General features: G+C 41.2%; 1 protein-coding gene across 3 annotated transcripts in view; it reads right to left on the bottom strand.

Annotated features, from left to right (window-relative positions):
- Window positions 1-1,789: 1,789 nt before the first annotated feature.
- Window positions 1,790-18,403, bottom strand: part of LOC101710489 (uncharacterized) — a 96,422-nt gene continuing 79,808 nt past the window's right edge. For all 3 annotated transcript variants that reach the window (XM_087193520.1, XM_004856931.3, XM_087193521.1), the window contains 6 exons: window positions 16,305-16,388; window positions 15,091-15,200; window positions 9,214-9,274; window positions 8,251-8,450; window positions 5,619-5,730; window positions 1,790-5,249 (listed from right to left, as the gene is read on the bottom strand). In XM_087193520.1, the coding sequence (XP_087049646.1) occupies window positions 5,199-5,249; window positions 5,619-5,730; window positions 8,251-8,450; window positions 9,214-9,274; window positions 15,091-15,200; window positions 16,305-16,388 (618 nt within the window). In that variant the 3' untranslated portion in view covers window positions 1,790-5,198. The remainder of the gene's footprint in view (window positions 5,250-5,618; window positions 5,731-8,250; window positions 8,451-9,213; window positions 9,275-15,090; window positions 15,201-16,304; window positions 16,389-18,403) is intronic.

Genomic DNA, 18,403 nt, shown 5'->3' with positions numbered 1-18,403 from the left:
TGACGAATATTTATAGCTGAATTCACCTGTTTGATGTTGCATGGTCTAATGGTAGTGCAATAAACCATCATTTTTGAACAATGTTACCACATTTTATTGATGGAGACTATTTAAATTTGGAGATTTGGGTTCTAATTAACAGTTGTGTGATGGTCAAGTTATCAAATGCAACTTGTCTTCTCAAAAATACCACTTTTTCCTTTTCTTAACCAAAATGGGTTTTACTTGAATCCATTGACTCTAAAGGTACAGCCAATGGGGTCTTGGCACCCACACAAGACTTTATCTGAGATTGTATAATTAACCCCAGGTTCTAATAAAATTACAATAAACTTTAATTAACTGACCATGTACTAGTTCCCATTCATCCAACTTTGGTTCACCTAACATCAACTTCCATTCTCCTTGAATCCTGCCCTGGCACCTCTTCCAGCCCTGTGTTATGGGATCACGTCAGTCATGCCTCAAATGATTGCCACACCTGTCACTTTTCAACACGTTGCTTAACAACTCAAAGATATTTATGTGATAAAAAAGGAGTTTAAGAAATAAAACAAATGAGTGCTTTACATTGTCATCCTCTTCCCATGCTAAACATGAGTCTTTGTTGTACTGTGACACCTGATGGGACTGCGTGGGAAATTAACTTCGAAGCCTCCAAGTGTACTGCAAGCATAGCTATTGCAGAGCTCACAAACAGAAGAGTGCTGCACAGACCAAATTAAGATGTTCAAGTCACGTGATTTCATGAATCCATATAGAAGGCACAGTGAGGAAAAGAACTGAAGTGAGACAGGTCAGGTCAGCACACCAACATGGAAGGTCCTCACCACCTAAACCCAGGGGCCGCCATGCCACACATCCAGTTTCCCTAATAGATCGGTGATCAGATGACAGTTGAGAGGATGGAAGGGCTCAGCAGGTGCTTAGGAACTAGCAGAATAGGCCCTCATGGGCCTTTGACCTGGTTTTAACAAGAGAAAATTGTTGACAATGTTGTTCTACCCAACTCATGCCCCAGGGATACCACACCCCAGGGATCCCACACTCCAGCGATCCCCAACTTCAGATTATTTTGAAGTGAATTCTAGACATTCATAAAGGAGACACTGTAGTATGCAACCCAAGAAGATAAATTCTTCTTGGTTAAGCATAACCAAAATGCATACCATGTCATCACCTAGAAACAATTAATGAGTTTGCTCATGTCATTTTAAATCAATTCAGTGTCTAAATTTACTATTTATGCCAGAAATCCTTGAGAAAATTATCCCATCTGTTGATGGCCATGTGCCATCAAATAGACGAGTTTATCCCAGAAGGGAAATTTCTGGGTAATGTTTATCTTTAGCATTTTTTAAACATGCTACATTGTTGTCCAAGGAAGCGGCATCAATTTTACATAGCACCAGCAAGAAAGATTCCCCTATGCATCCTGGACAATACTTGATATTATCAGATTTTAAACTGTTTCCAATCTTATGAGTATAAAAAGAATATCATGGACTTAAGTTTTCTCATCTTGATTAGTAAAGAAAATCTTTTTAAGTGTCTAATTGACTCTTTGTAAAAAAAAAAAAAACAAAAAGAAATTGAATTATAGGAGTTTTTTAAAATGTTGATGCTAATCATTTGTCTGCTTTCCAAGTACCAAAACATTGTCCCACTTAGTGACTACTCTTTTCACTTTATTGATGATGTCCTATTGTGGACAGAGATTTCCCGTTTTAATACAATCTAATTTGTTACATTTTTCTTTCTTTTTTAAGCTCATTGAGCCTTTGTGAGCTTTTTGGTTATTAAAATTTTATTTTTATTAGTACATGTTTGTAGTACATAATGGTTACATTCATTGTGGGGAGTTGGAGGTGTACATAACACACATTATTCTTTTTATTTCTCTTTCCCTCCTCTTCCTTCCCTCCATCACTTGCTCTTCTCATTTGCAAAAGATCTCACCATTTCCTCTCCCCAAGCCAGTCTCTTTTATCCTTACAGTTGTCTACCTCTGCCTTTTTACCTGCAGGCCTGGAGCTTACTTGGAACTGATTTTTGTTTTGTTTTGTTTTTTTGGTACCGGGGATCGAACTCAGGACCTTGCACTTGTGAGGCAGGTAGCAGAACCACTGAGCTAAATCCCTGGCCCACTTGGAACTGATTTTTGTGCATAGAATGAGATAGAGATCCTTATTCTATGTGGAAAACCAACATCCAAACATCCTTTATTGAATCAGTCATTGTTTCACCAAAGACTGGCAATCAATCTGCCATAAACCAAGTTTCCATTATGCCTCTGATTTGCAGCTATCAGTATCCAAACTCTTTATTCTAATCCATTGGTGTGTTTATGTACCACTCCACCAGTAAAGCACTTCTTTGTTAGATAGCTTTAAATTTGGACTAATGTCTTGCAGGACAGCCCCCATCACTGGCTATTTTCTGTTTCCAGTGTGTATTATATTCTACAGCTGTATGTTTTTCTATATAAATAACAATTAGCATTCAAGTGCTGTGAAACATTTTTAAGATGGCATTAAATCTAAAACCACACTTGGGAGAACTGATCTCTTTTAAGTGTACAGTGTTACCATGAGCATTATGCCTCCATTTACATGGTTCTTTTAAAATATCTTTTAATAATGTTTTGTAAGTTTCTCCATGAAGGGGTTGGCTTGCATAGCTTTTTCCAAAATTTATTTCTAAATAATTGATTTTTATTGCTATCATAAGTGATATCTTTAAAAAAAAATTCTTTTTCATGGTACTGGAGGTTGAACCCAGGACATTCACATTGAGCTCCACCCTCAGCCCTTTTTAATTCTTTATTTTGAGATGGGGTCTCACAAATTTACTAAATCACCCCTCAGCCTCTCAGAGTGCTGGGATTACAGGTATGTGCCACCACGTCCAATTTATCATTTCTGTCTGAACACTTTATAAACTCTTACTACAAAGCAAACGTTAGAAGTACCCACCAACCAGATTTCAAAAATAGCCCATTTCCAACACCCCAGAAGTCCTCTTCCCAACCACACACTGGTGTGGTTAACTATTTTCCCCTCTTTAAAAGGTCCCTCTTTTAAAGTTAAATCTTTTAAAGTTAACTATTTTCCAGGAATTTAGAGTTACTTCTTTACTTGGCTATATTCCTTTACTAGCTAAATTACATCCCTAAACTAAATAGTCTAATTTTGCTCTCTTTGAACCTTGTATAAAATCATAGAATTAATTTTGTTGCATCCAAGTGGTCCTGTTGAACACGTGGCTGTGCAATCTGAGTGTCCCTAGAGTTGCTACATGTAGCAAGTTTGTTCACTTTCACTATTGCATAGAATTTCATTGCTTTGCTTTTCCACAACATATTTTGTTGTTGTTCTACTTTTGATGGACATTTGGGTTGTTTCTAGTTTGAGGCAGTTATACATAGTACTGCTATGATACTTTTTTCTTGGTGTATATGAGAGGTTTGCTAGGGTTATATTTAACAGTAGAATCAGTCTCAGGGGTTCACTGGTTCAAGACAGAAGATAATGATAGTGCTTTCCAAAGTAGTTGCTCCACACCTTTTGTTGGACTTGGTATTGTCTTTTTTAATTTTAGTTATTCTGGTCAGTATGGTGGTGTCACTTTGATTTTAATTTGCAGTTCTGATCAGTAACATCATTAATTCATTGGCCATTTATCATCCTTTTTAAATTTCCTGCTCGAACCTTCTGTCTTTCTTTATTGAATTGTCTGTTTTTATATTATTTATTTGTAGGAGTTCTCTATTTAAAAGACAATTTTCCATCTTTTGCAAACTTCATAGCTCTCATAAATTTGTCTTCCTTACTACCTGGATCAAACTCTCAGTAAAATATGGAGTAGAAATGAAAAAAGATGATCATTCTCGTGTTATTCCCAGTCTCAAAAGAAAAGGGTTAAATATTTTACCACTAAGTATATTAAATTTTACATTTGTATATATTATCAGATTAAAGAATTCCTCTCCTATTCATAATTTGCTATTATTTTTCCACTGAGCAGAAGTTACTGAAATGTACCTAGATATTACTAGGTTCACTTTGCTAATCCTTTTAAGAATTTTGCAACTATGTTTCTGAGTGTGACTGCCCTGTATTGTTCTTCACTGTAATAAATGTCCCTGCTCTGGTTTTGCTATTGAGGTTATTCTGCCTTCACGAAAAAATGTTGGGGAACATGGCCTTTTTTCCTATTTTCTGAGAGAGTTTGTATATAAATCATGACATTATTTCTTCCTTAACTATTTGAAGAAGTTGCCAGTGGAATCATTTGGGGCTAGAATTTTCTTTGTGGGAAGGTTTTTAATTTTGGATTTGATTTATTTAACAGTTGTAGGATTGCTTAGGCTTTCCATTTCTTCTCCAGGACTTGCTCATAGCTTCTACTGTAGTGATGCCTATATTTCTGGGTATTATTTCTTCGTGAACACTCTGCCTCATCTCTCTGGCTTGAGGAACTTCACTTCATATTTGGTGCTGTTCTTTGTACTCATTACATTACTGATTCTTTGGTCTCCCTAAAGCTGAGGATTGGTGTTTTTCATCAACTGAGAAAATTATTTTCCTCCTCCCCATCCTCTCCACTATTGCTGTTGAAACTGTTGGCTCCTGGTGGACATTCCACTCCGGCCTTCTTGTCTCTCAGCCCCCCTCACTTTGCTTCTCCATGCTGGCCTTTAAGTCACTTTTTTAGACCTCTCTAATTCACAGATTCTATCTTTAATTATCCCTACTTTACTTTCAACCCACTCATTAAATATTTATTTTCATATATTATATTTTTCTGCTCTACAGTTTCTATTTCATTCTTTTTCAAACACTCTCAATTCATTTACCAAGCTTCCTATTCCTTACTCATAATTTAAAACTTCATTTTAAGTTTATTTAGCCATGTTAATCTTGCTTATTAAATCTTCTGTGCCTATAATCTTCATTATCTGGCTATGTTGTGAGTCTTATCTTGCTGACACCTGTTTCTACTGGTCTTTCTTCATGGTTCTAGGTTTCCAAATAAAGTTTTCACATTTATAAGGAAGATATTATTACAGCACTTAAATATCCATTGATTCACTTGATGGCATCATCATTGTTTATCATGACTTTGAATTTTTTAAAAAATTGCCATTTCCTCATTTGTTTGGGAGTATCAACATTTCTTCATCCTTCCCATTTTGGTCATTCTTCATCCACATAGTTAATCCAATATTGGCTTCTTGTCTTAGCCTCCTAGAACAAATATTAAAAATAAATAAATATATATAAATATATACCCATATGAATATACTACCACTACCTCTTTTAACACTATCCTCTGGCCATTTGTGCCTCCTCATCAGGAAACTTAGAAATAATTCATTCCCCTCTAACTCCTGCCATTACCCCTGGAACTCCTATACGTCTCCAATTCCTATATCCCTGGAATTCCTATACCTCTGGGGTAATGGCCCATATGACATCCTGGGAAATATTGTACCTGCTCTGGCCATGCCCCCATCCTTCTAGCATTTCCTACAACCTGACTCTTGCTCTCATGTGTCCTTTGACTTCATACAGAACATCAGCCACCACCCTAGTTGAGACAGGACGGACGCCTACCACAACACGATGGGTCAGGCTCATGTGCTCCAAGGTCAGGGGTGTGGGGGTGTCAGGTACTGCAGTCATCCTGGGAGGATCAGGTTCACTCAAGTGCTTGGGAAGTTTAAGCCTAAGGGAAGAGAGGAGAGACTTCCTTTAAAAGTTGTATTTAAATTGTTTTTCTATAAAAATTTAAACTCAAAATTGTATTAATATTAATGCATATGTTTTTCTGCAAATATAAGGTTCTTTTCTACCTCATGCCTACTTCATAGCATTGCTTTGGGGATCACAGACCTCTGTAAGAATCTAATTTTCTTTTTTTTGGTACCAGAGATCGAACTCGGGTCCTTGTACTTGCGCAGCAGGCGGCAAAACCACTGAGCTAAATTCCCAGCCCTAGAATCTAATTTTTTAAAAAAACTACTATAAATCCCCTCTCCAAGAAACTCAGATGTACATAATCATGTAGAATACATTTTAAGGGGTTTGCACCTTCTCAAGTTTATGAATTGTAAGCAGCTCAGTCTACTGTAAGTTTGCCAACTGATATCCAGACTCAGTAGGCTCTCTGAAGACTATTTTCCTTATGAATTTTGCATGAAACATACATTTATTGATATCCCTAACTCCTTCCTGATTATTTAAATCCATGCATTTTAGTTCATACTGGAAATTTTCACTGTAAGGGAAACAGATAAAATTTGGATTAGCATTTTGTACTTAACAATTTCTACTTTAGAGGGTGTTTTGAATGTCACAGATTCTGGCTAAATAAGACAAATATGCTTCTAGCAAGATACACTTATCTTTACCAAAACTAATTATCAGAGATTTGTTAACAAATCACTATTGACAAGGATATGTGTGGGTCAGTGTGTGTATTTCTTTGTATGTCTGTGTGTCCATGCCCTTATATATAATCTGTCCTGCAATTTGCTTAAAAACCAAAACTAGTGACTCCTGAATTTTCACCTACTATATGTGTTGAAAGTTAATGTCTGAAAGGAAAAATTATGAGAAATGAAAAAAAGGAAACAAAGTCTTTATAAATAGGGAAGGGTGGAGGAGGTGAAGGGAGGGCAGGGAATGGGGAAAAAAATAAGAACCAAGGTACATCACGTAAAGGTACAAGTTCCCAGTGATAAATGTAAATGTATTGTGTACCTAAAATGTATCAATAAAAGAATTTAAAGGAAAAAAAAGAAAGTTAATGTCTGAAAACATCTTAAGTGGATGGAATTTGGGGCTAACCTGGAGACAAGAACTAAAAGACAACTTCCCGTACAAAATTTAGGTAAAGGAGTCAAATGATTCTGTCCTTCCTCAGTTATGGTGCTACACAGGGTGCCAATAAGAATAGCATCTAGGTCATTTCTGACCTAGCTCTGGAAGGGAAAGAAACTTCTACCCCCTTATCATTCTTTGCCTGCATCTGCATCAGGGTGGGGAGCGCCCCACAGTTGAACTCCTGTGCTTGCCAGTAATACCCGTCTGGTGTTAAGCTACATCTTTACGATCAGAGAGCATGATTGCTACATTTTTAGGTACAAAGCAATTCAATCAAAATATTAATACTCTTCATTTCACACAATCTGGAAAGAACTCAAAAAAGAAAAGCAGATGTTGATAAGGCACCAAAGTAACAAAAGCCTGAACATCAATGTCTTGTTTGAAGGCTTTACCAAGCCTCATCAGACTGGACTCCAGTTATCACTGTCCGTCCCACATGCCCTGCAAGTAGCATCAGAGGACAGGCTGCAATTGGATTTTCCCTGGTTGGAGGCAGGCTCAGAAAATTACACAGCTTTTGGTCATTTTTGACACCCCCTAGCTGAGTAAACCCCAAACTGAGGCTTCCCGTGTTTTGCTGTCTTACACAAGTGTCTGGCTCCTGGGAAGGCAATGGGTTCTAAGAGAGCCAGAGTGGCATTGTGTCAAACCCAGGAAGGTGCATGTGCTGGACTTGCTGAGTGAGCAAAACGTCCTGGGCCAAGAATCCAGCACTCCGGGCACTCCTACCATGGGTAGCATTCCCTTGTTTAAATGACCAGGCAGAGCCTCCCACAGCTCCAGAGGTGGTGTTATGTTCACCATGCACTCAAAAAGCCAGTAGTCCAGCATCCTGAGCACATGGCATTGAGGGAAACCAGGGTTCACCCAGCTGTCAGTCACTAGTGACTGCTTGCCCTTGCAGAGGTGAATAGAAGCTCACTGGTCCTTTCATTCCAGGGAAACTGTACTCTGCTGTGCACTGGCGACTGCACTAGAAGCAGGAGAAGCCTTAAAGTGTGTGCAATCCTGTCTTCACAGGGTCCCCACATCAGTGGAGGATGGCAGGAGGCAGGAGACGATAGGTTACCACTTGTGGGCTCTGGGAAGCAAAGGCTAAAGCTGTAGGATCACAGAGCTGGGTACCTGCCCACCTCGGGGACTAGAAAGGGTCCTTGGAGATAGTAGTATGGGGCCAGCTGAGTCCTACAGAGGGATCCTGCCAGGCAAATCCCAAATTCAGGTTTCTAAGTTCTCAATTCCATTTACCCCTCCACAGCCAAACTCTTCTCAGTTTTCTCAGTGTCATTTTTTTGTTTGTTTGCATTTTGCAAACATTTTTCTCTTATGGCTGCTTTTTGTGTCTTTGACTACTCACATGCCATGCAGGGCCACTTGGTGTCCTCCTGTTTTGGGGTGGGAATCTCTCCATGCATGTCCTGAGCTCCAGCATTTCAAGAAGGTGAGGGCAAGCTGTGCCCGAGGCCGCTGACTGCCAGGCAGTGGGTCTCGTGTCTCTGTCTCCTTGGGTGTGACTTCTTTCTGCTCTCTGTGTCCATCTGGGACCATGTAACCCACCTTTCAGAAGCAAAGAATATTTTCCATGTTTCGTTGTCATTTTTATTACATTCTAAATATGAGAAATAATTGTTCAAAACAGAATTTGGGAAATTTGGATGAGCACTAATCATTAAAATGGGAATTTAGTCATACTTAGGAATTTTTATTACCTAACACACACTATTCTAGAAAAAGAGGTCCTCCTTGCTGAGAAGGACCACCCAGACCCCTATTGTGCTGCATGAAGCCAGCCCCCAGCTCACCTGTCGAAAATGGAGACAATCAGGAGAAGAGCAGAAAGTGAGACCAAAGAGAGGGAGAGGGGTCATTTGGGCTTCATTCTGTCTTTAAGTTTGACTAAAGATTCGATTTTTATGTTTTAATTAATTTATTTATTTTTTGGTACTGGGGATCGAACTTGGGACCTTGCACTTGCGAGGCAGACAGTGGAACCACTGAGCTAAATCCCTGGCCCAGATTTTTATTTCATTACAATCCAAATGGACCTCTCCATCCCTTGGTCATCACTACAGCAAGATCCTGAATTACAGCTCAACCAGATGGACTGGATCCTCACCCTTACCCTACAGTAGCTGCTGCCTACTGGTAGCTTCCGGCAGCATAAAGAACTCCAAGGATAAAATCTGATGTGTGCAGTGCAGAGAGACACCTTGAGTCCCATCCCAGCTCCTCTAGGCCTCCCTCAGACCTCCCCCATCTGTCCAGGGCAGGACAGAGTCGTGAGTCGCTTGTGCTGCCTCTAGACCAAGAGGACACTGACCAGACCTCCAGCTCTGCCCACGGCATGCACATCTGCGAAGCGGCCGTCCTTCTCCAGCAGCCTGCTCGGGTGGCACCAAACAGAGAAAAGCAAACACAGAGGCAGCCGTGAGGCCCAGCGCCCCTTGAGTACACAGTGGCTGCTGTTCCAGGGGCTGGAGCTCATCCCTGAAGGGGCCATGGTGACATGATGGTGACAAGTCTCGCTGGCTCTTCTGCAGCCTGCAGTTACAGATGAGCCTTTTGGAACCACCCAGGGTTGGAGCCAAAGACTGGGCTTTCCTTTACTCTTACTACTATGGTTGTGGTCATGAATGCTCTTTCCTGGTGGTACAAGCCTGTTTGGAACCTCAGTGTGTGACAATAGTGTGCAAACATACACCTTAGGGACACGCTTACAGGGTGAAAGCACTGCCAGCATGCAGAGGCTCTTGCCTCTCTGTGTGAGTGAAGACGTGGCACTGGGCACACAGTGCCCCTTCACCTCCATCCTGGGGACAGGGGCCATGAGAATGTATGTATCTGATGGAATTTCCTTAGGCCAGCCTGGAGCCCAGGGGACCTTGGGTTACTCCTGGCCCTGTCCCAGGCCAAAGTTGACTTCCTGATCTCAATCTCAAGAAAGGCCCTCTGCTGATGGCGGGCAGTGACATCTTTCTCTGTTTGTTTCACTGGGTTCTCATAACAGTGCTTCGAGAACATACAGTGATTATGCTGTATTTTGGGGGTCATGGGCTCTAGAGCCCATTGCTTCCCAGCTGCCCAGTGGAGTGTGGGAAAGGCCCCTGGGATCATCTTCCTTCCTTTCCACCTCCAAGGCAAAGCTGCACAGGGTGAGCCTCCCACCAGCCACCTGCAACTCAGCTGAGCCTGACAGCCCAATCCTGGGGGCCATGGACTGAGCTGGGGGGCAGCCTGAGACAAAGGCAAAGCAAGTCCCTCTCCAGCTGGGACAGGACAGGTGCCATTTGTCTTCGTACACATGACACAGCAAACACTGAGGTAGAAGCAAACACGCAGTCTTTTATCAACTTCGGAAACAGCTGTTTGACAAATTGCTTTCTTTAGAGAAGTACTCAGGCCTGTGAGAGGACACACACTAATTAGGAGATGAGGTGCCTGACTTTGAGGTACTTCCCACCTCAGAGGCTGGTGAAGGCAGCTCAAGGAAGAAGCTTGAGCCCCAGCTCAGCTGGCCGTGGTGGTGCACAACTGTAATCCAAACAGTCTGGGAGGCTGAGGCAGAAGGATTGCTAGTTGGAGCCCAGCCTGGGCAACTTAAAAACTTGGGGAGACTGTCTCAAAATAAAAAATAAAAAGGCCTGGCATTGTAGCTCAGCATGAAGACTCTGGGTTCAATCCCTGGTACCAAAAAAAGAACCCAGCTCATGCAGGGTGGGTGGGTAAGGAAGGCATTCTGGAGGTGGTAGGAGGGCAGAGGAGGAAGAAGTGAAAGAAGCAGCTTAAAGCCACTCTCAGAGTAAGGGTTTAAGGGAAGCAGCAGATAGTTGAGCTGAAAGAGCAAAGGAAATGTGGTTCATGAGTGGAGATGATGGAGATGTTCTAAAGCCACGAGCAGCCTTCCTGTCCCTGCTAGCATCTCTGCATGTGCCCAGGAGCAGGGCCTCCCACACAGGGAGCTGAAGCCTTGGGTGTGACAGGTGCACAGGGCCTCCTGGTGTTTCCCAGACCCTCCTTTAGCCTACCACCTTCCCTTTGCCCCAGAGCTGGAGACCCTGGCCTGCTAGAAGGGACCATGCCAGGTTTGAGGGCATTGCCCCAGGATTTGTGTGTGAAATGAACTCTGAGTTTGGCTGCAGGCACAGCAACTTTTCCAAAGACTGTTTTTTTCAAATGTGTTTTCCTTAGCCCTGCACATTTGTAAGAATCCTAAATATTTATGTCTCTGTGAAAATGTAATGCAACAACAAGAAAAGAAAAAAAAAGCAAACCAAGGACTTTCAAAAACTTGGCCTTTCATCTTTTAAACTTCAAGTTTTAACTTACAGCTTATTTTTAAACTTTCATCTGTTTAAAATTAAACTTTTAGGGCCAGGGATTTAGCTCAGTGGTTTCACCTCCTGCTGCGCAAGCGCAAGGACCCAAGTTCAATCCCCGGTACCAAATAAATAAATAAATAAATAAAATTAAACTTTTAATTAAGTTTCATCACTTTCCTAGTTACAAAAGTAAATGGGCTATCTCCTACATGTGTGCATTATTACCAACTACTTCAAGTAACTCCACGCCCTCCCAAGGGGCCTGACCTGCACTGTGAGACAGGTATTACGCTATGTGGAGAGTACCCTTGGATGGGCCACATACCCTCCCATTTTTAGGCCCCTTGGTGCATGGGAAATATGGACCAGCTGATGGAGGAAAAACTTGGACCACCAGTACTTCCATCCTGTTTTGCTGTGTTTCCATTATTCTTTGGATTGACTTAATCTAAACAAAGAATATTTTGAAGATAGTCTGTCTAGGAAATTCTGAACTGGTTTGGGGAGGCGCCCTATCCCACTGAACTATCCTAGTGTCTGGGCCCCTCGTGGGAGCCTCAGGAGTGAGGCCATTTGCATTCGGAGGCCAGAAGTTGATTTCCCTCTACCTTGCAGGTCTCACAGCCACTGGACCTGATGAAAGGAGGCCAGTAAGTTACTGAAGCCCTTAAATTGCAACAACAAAGGCCAGTCTTCTCTTTTCCATCAGAACAGCTGGGTTACTTGATTCAAATGCTAATAGCTGGGGCCTGAATTGGTCACTAAATGAGGGAGACATCCCCCCACCCCGCCCAAAAGACCAGAAAGTGGCTCCTTTACTGCAAGAATCTGTAGGAGTCTCCCAGGTGGACGTTCTGTGAAATTGCTTCATGGGAAACATCCCAGAGATGGGCTAGTTGGTCTCAGGAGAGAAGAGGGGACAAGAGGGGGAGGGGGAGGGAGGGGAGCTGCTCAGGGTCTGACTCAGGAAGCATTCAGCCTCTCCAAGTGAGGCCCCCAGCTTCCGGAATACTTGCTCAGGAAGGCCTGTGAACAAATCTGGGGAATCTCTGAATTTTCGGTGGGAAGAGAAAGGCCCCAGTTTTAGAGTTGGTGGCTACCACTTCAGCTCATCCTAATTCAGAAATGGCCCTACCTCCTTGCAAAGCTACATGTTTCTCAGGTCCCCAGAGAAATCTCCTGCCCAGTCCTAGGACTGGCAGCATTATGTGTGAGCTCTGCATGGCCAGGCCAAGGAGCAACCCTGAATACTTGTTTGATCCACTATAGCTTGCAACATGGGACCAGGGCCAGGGGAGCAGAGTTCAAGTCTTACTGAGGAAGCTTCCTCAGCCCAGGTCCTGGCCCTGTGCACTGGGTACACTGTATCTGTCCTAGGTCAGTGTTAGGGGGATAAGGAAGCCAATGCCCACATTTTCACACAACAGTGGGAAAGTGCACACAGAGTCAGGCAGAGGCCCTGCCAGCCCACCTACCATCCTGAGCCTCATCTCCTGGTCTGTAAGAGGGGATGGAAATAGCACCCATCTGCCCATCTCCTGAGCCTCTCCAGAATGCCAGGTGGGATGCTAAGTGTGAAGTGCTGGCCAGGGCCTGGTGAAGCAGTCCATGTTGATGACAGCTTCTCCATAGGCTGAACTCAAGGCAGGTGATGGAGAGGTTTAGAAACTTCTGTCTCACTGTTGCCATTATTACAGTACATGTCTTATCAGTATTCAGCACTGCATGTCCCTCATGGCTCACAAATGTGTCCAATGTGACTTTACCCCACCAGTATGCCCAAGGAGTATTTAAACATGGTACCAAACCTCCCACAGCTCCTTGTGTGAGTGCCCTGGGACAGCCAGTTCTATTTAGTCAGTACATGCATGTTTGTCAGGCTCAATGAAAGCTAAGTTTAATCCTTGGGAGGTGGAGGACAAAAAATTACAGTGGAGATCACAAGTGTTGGAGAGATACATTCATTACTAGTATGTGCTGAAATGTGAAAAAAACCTTAAAACACTGCAGATTTGCACTTTCTATAGTTATATAATAAAATACATGAGTTTATTTTCAGTTATAATCTAGAGGTTAAACAAAGAAACATAACATCATCTACTGAGATTCATGGTATCTCTCATAGACAATACAATATTAACTGTCACACACCCTTACCAAACATGTTATAACCAAACTGACAGCTTAAACAATATGGCTTAACATTAGTCATGTACAACTGCATGGCTACTCATGACTTTGAACCCAAGTACTCTATATATGTAACAGTACTTAAGAAAAGTCTTTGCTTGTATCTCTCAGATCAGCAGAGACCTTCTGAGGGTTAAGTTTACATGAGTAACGCCCTTTTACAATGTCCACTCAGGAGCGAAGACAATGATCCCTTCTCCCTCTGCTCCAGCTTCTGCTTCCTAAATTTCTTGACAGTCTGTAAGGGTATGGGTTACTTCTGTTTACTTTTTATGTTTACACTATGTCAGGTTCTTTCCTGTGATGACATTTTATGTTTTTATTTTTCTAAGAAATAATTTTAGCCCCACTTTATAGGGTAGCAATTCTTTAATATTTCTATGTAAAATGATTGAAGATAACTGTGAAAAGACATTTAAAATACACATTAAGAAATTATCTTAAATATCTTATTAAGAAATTATCTAATTAAGAAATTATCTTAATTATCTTATCTTAAATGTCACAGTTTCTCTTGTGTGAGAAACCCAAAGGGTAAATAAGGACCAAAATGGAGGGCAGATATTGGGAAGTAGGAAGAAAATGTTCAAATGGGAAGGGGAACAAGGGAGGGGAGGGAGGGAGGGAATAGGGATAAAGAAAATTTTTAAAAATGAAAAGAAAATAATAGAAACAAAGTTCTGTAAATGGAGAGGGGGAGAAGGATTGAAGGGAAGGGAGGAGAATGGGAAAAAAAAGAATTAAGATATATTATGTACAGGTACAAAATCCCTATGATGAATGTGATCATTATGTATGTTAAAAATATATCAAGAAATAGGGAAGGGTGGAGGGCATGAAGGGAGGGCTAGGAATGGGGAAAAAATAAGAACCAAGATGCATTATGTAAAGGTACAATTCCCAATGAGAAATGTAATTGTGTTGTATACCTACAATGTACCAATAAAAGAATTTAATAAAAAAAATTGATAAATATAAAAAAAAGTACCAAGAAAATTAATTTAAAACTAAATAAATAAAATACACATTAAGGGCTAAGGTTGTATGTATCTCAGTGGTAAAGTGCTTGCCTGGCATACAAGGTTACATACTCAGCACTGCAGAGAAAAATGCATTAATATACAACTGAACAATATAATGAATGTTTAAATTTTTAAAAATTATTACAGTAAAAAACACACTGCTATTAATCCCCCTCAAAATACTCCCCCTTGCTTCAAACGTACTTCTCCCATTGTTCTTGCCACTTTCTGAAGCAGTTCTGGAAGTTCTCTTTCATGTCTTTAGAAAGTGTGAACAAAAATACGGTGAACGCTGTCACCAAATGAAATGAAGTGTTACCCAACAAAAAGGAAGGTTTGTGAAAACATTACAGTGTGTCCTCATCCATCTTACTCATCAGATCTAACACCGTGCAATTTCTGGTTCTTCCCCAAAGTCAAAATTATCATAAAAGGTAAATATTTCAAATTGATTCAGGACATTGATCCAGTTGTGCAGCCAGGACAGCACAACTAAAGACACTCACAAAAGAGGACTTCCCGAACTGCTTCAGACAGTAGAAAATAAAAATGGGATTCACATGTTTGAAGTGAAGGGAAGTATTTTGAGGGTGATTGATGGCAATGTAATTAATTTGCTGTAATCATTTTTTATTTAAACACACTGTATATTTCAAAGGAACTTACCTTCTGGAGAATTCCATGTTAGCAAGGGAGGTAGAATACATCTGATGCAAGCATCTAAGATATATCTTACTTCGGGAATCCTTCTTGTTCATTTTACAAATAATCTTGTTCTGTAAGACATTTTATTTTACGTTTTTTATGTTCATGTTTCAGCTTGCAGCTAGAATTTGAAATTGTCAAGGATGAGGACATACACCTCTTCAAATGTCCAACATGCAAATCAACATGTTGCACACAGAAGCTGTGTTCTGTAATGTTTTTTGTGGTGGGTCAATGTAGTCACAGCTGTTCTCTATGGTTTGCATCCGGAACACTTACAATGTGTGTTAAAATTTTCTAAGTATGCTATCCACATAGACTTCTCTGCTTTGATTTCCAATAGAAATCAGTGAACAAGATAATGCCAATGTCCGTGGAGAACGCGTGAGCTTGGAAAAGCAGCCTAAGACTGAAAAACACATGGAGATTACATTAACGTAACGCAGTTCAAGGAGTATAAGTACAGTACCTGGGATGATAGTTTTAAACTTCGAATACATTGAAATAAATTACATCATTTTTAAGAAAATGAAGTTTATTTTGTTTTGCAGTGTTGTCAATCAAACCTAGGGCCTCTGGCATGCTAAGCATGCACTCTACCACTGAGCTACATTTCCAGCACAGAAATTACCTTTTAAGAAACTATAGAAATATCCGGAAATCTATAGTAAAAGCCAACTGACTCCAAGGTGATAGACTGCTAGGTGAGAGAGAACAAGTGAAAATGAGCCAAGAAACAACTTTGTCCTGGACTCTCTGCCAAGCTCCATTGGTATTATAGTGGTAAAGAATCATTGGGGCTTCTTTCTCTCCTTCCTCTCCACTAATGAGTCTTCTGAATTTTTCTTTGAACTCCAACCCCTTGGCTTTCTGTAGAGCTCCCAGGTGGGAGCTGGGCATGGTGGCACATGCCTAAAATCCCAGCACTCTGAGAGGCTGTGGCAGGAAGCTCACAAGTTCAAACCCAGCAACTTAGTGACTTAGTAAGATCACGTCTTAACATAAAATTTTAAACAGGATTGGGGATTTAATTCAGTGTGAAGGCCCTGTATTCAATCCTTAGTACCATGAACACACATAAATAAAACACAAAAACAAACCAAATAAAAGAGAGAGAGTAGGTGCCTAAAGACATGGCTCCAGGATTGTCCAGTTGTCAAGCCCTAAACACTCACCTCCCCCTGTCCTCCGGGTAGTTTTCCTGCAGTCTCTCGCTGTTGGCACCTCTCCCTCCACTCCATAAGTTGAGAAAGAAAGTCCTTGGGGAAAAAAAGGAGACAGATGTTTTTACAAGCATTTTACAATGCTTATATTTATACTGTCATCCAAGTTACGTTGCTCCTATTTCTCACTACGTAAAAAATGGAAAACTTAGTTTATCATTTGGTATCTGAATGCAGGGAACAAAATCCTACTATAAACTAAGGCAGATGCAACCCTGTGGCTAAGATCCCAAATGTCAGTGACAATCTCATTCCTGATTTTAAGATATGGACAGGCTGTGCTTCCTTGTTTAGGCTTTCAGGTTTGACAGGCCCGGGACTATTTTTTGTATATTGGAGCAGAACGTCAAATCATGCAGAACACCTGCTCTAGTGAGTGAGTGGACCTGGATTTCCTGATTGAGCATGTACCAAATGCATCAGACACATAGCAATATCACCACCTTCCTCCTCACACGTGACTGTTACTCTTGTTGCTGGCTTTACAAGTTTTGGGGATCTCAGGTCTCAACCTTCCTTTAAACTTGTCTGTATTTTTTTCCATGAACCACCTCTGAGGAAAATAAAGAGACATTTCAGTGTGCTGTTTAAGTTGCCCTTATTTGCTTCTGCACATAGTGGAATCAAATGCATATTAACTGATAAAGCTAAACATTTACTCCTTTAAGCTCCCTATGAGATCCTTACAAGAATGCTGGCCACCTGGCCTGGCCCCATCCCACCTCTGTGACCCCCTGTGACAGCTCTGCCCTGGCCACTGGCTGCCGCAGCCTGTTCTTGTTCCCTGAGTACTCAGGCCCACTCCCGCCTGCAGCCTTCTCCCCGGCTGTTCACATGAGGGCTCTGCCATCTGACATCTTCCTGCCCAATACCACCTCTCCACTGAGCCATGTCCCAGACTTCAGTCTCCCCATGAGAACAGGTGAACAAGACAGAGTGGGCCATGTAGCCATGGAAACAAGGGTGCTCTGAGTGAGAAATGAGTAACAGAGGAGACTGGAGCACATGGACTTGGTGGGGGTGTACCCATACCCTAAAACACACAGCTAGGATAGCCAATGGCTGTGAGTAGGGGAGGGCTGGATGAGGGGGTGAAGGGAAGCTGAGTGTGACAGAGACAGGAGATGCCACCTGTTCACTAGGCACCCTTGACCTTATTTAAGTTCCCCAAATGGCACATGTCACTGCCAAGTACTCTGAATGCATCAGGAGCTTCATCCAAACGTGAAAAAATTTCTGAGCCTTTAGTCCTAAGTATATTGGAGCATACTTATTATTCCTTACGATGGTGTGGTAAATCACAGTGCAAATGGAAAGTAAATCTCATGATAAATAATTTAGTGACATTAAAGGTGTACCGATCTATTAAAGTAAAAAAGCGCTTAAACATGACAAATTGTAGCTTTTTTTCAAATCATTACCATAATGAACCAGAATAAAACTGAATTCCAAACAAATTTTGGAACTAAACTATGTCAAAAATATGTACATATACAAAGGAGAAATCGATTTTGAGTAATAAATAAGAAGCAAATAAAAGAACATAAAATTTAACAAAGATCAGTATTTCATGATAATAACCACCAGGGAGAGTAATTTTTGAAGACTGATAAGACACAGCTTCACTGAGATTTTGAGGATTTTTACTAAGAACAGTCAGCAGAACAAAGCTGACAGAGGAAAGAAAGACTGAAAGTTTCAAATATAGACAGGAAGTAGAGGAACTTCAACCCCAAATGAAGAGATGACAGCAGAATTCCAAAGTTCACTACAAACATCATCCCCAGCAAACATCTCTTCACGGTAGCAAATCATTTACATGAAGAATCAGGGAGGCTATGAGGAAAAAGAAACAATGCAAAACTCCAGGCCATTCTAGCCCAGCACTCTCCGGCCTCCTCACCTGCCAGCTCATCACTCAGCTCTGTAGGGAGAAAAAGATTTTCTCACCCAGCTCAAGGCTGAGGGGCTATAAGACAGATGAATGAGAATACAAATTGATGTAATATAAGTTTTATGTGACACAAAGACTTAAAGATGAAGTCCCAAAC

Source organism: Heterocephalus glaber, unplaced genomic scaffold (assembly GCF_053883595.1).
Source record: "Heterocephalus glaber isolate CG9 unplaced genomic scaffold, H.glaber_assembly_v1.0 deba00001593, whole genome shotgun sequence".
NCBI lineage: Eukaryota > Metazoa > Chordata > Mammalia > Rodentia > Bathyergidae > Heterocephalus > Heterocephalus glaber.
The sequence above is the reverse complement of the archived record's forward strand: the minus strand, read 5'-3'. Positions and strand labels throughout refer to the sequence as shown.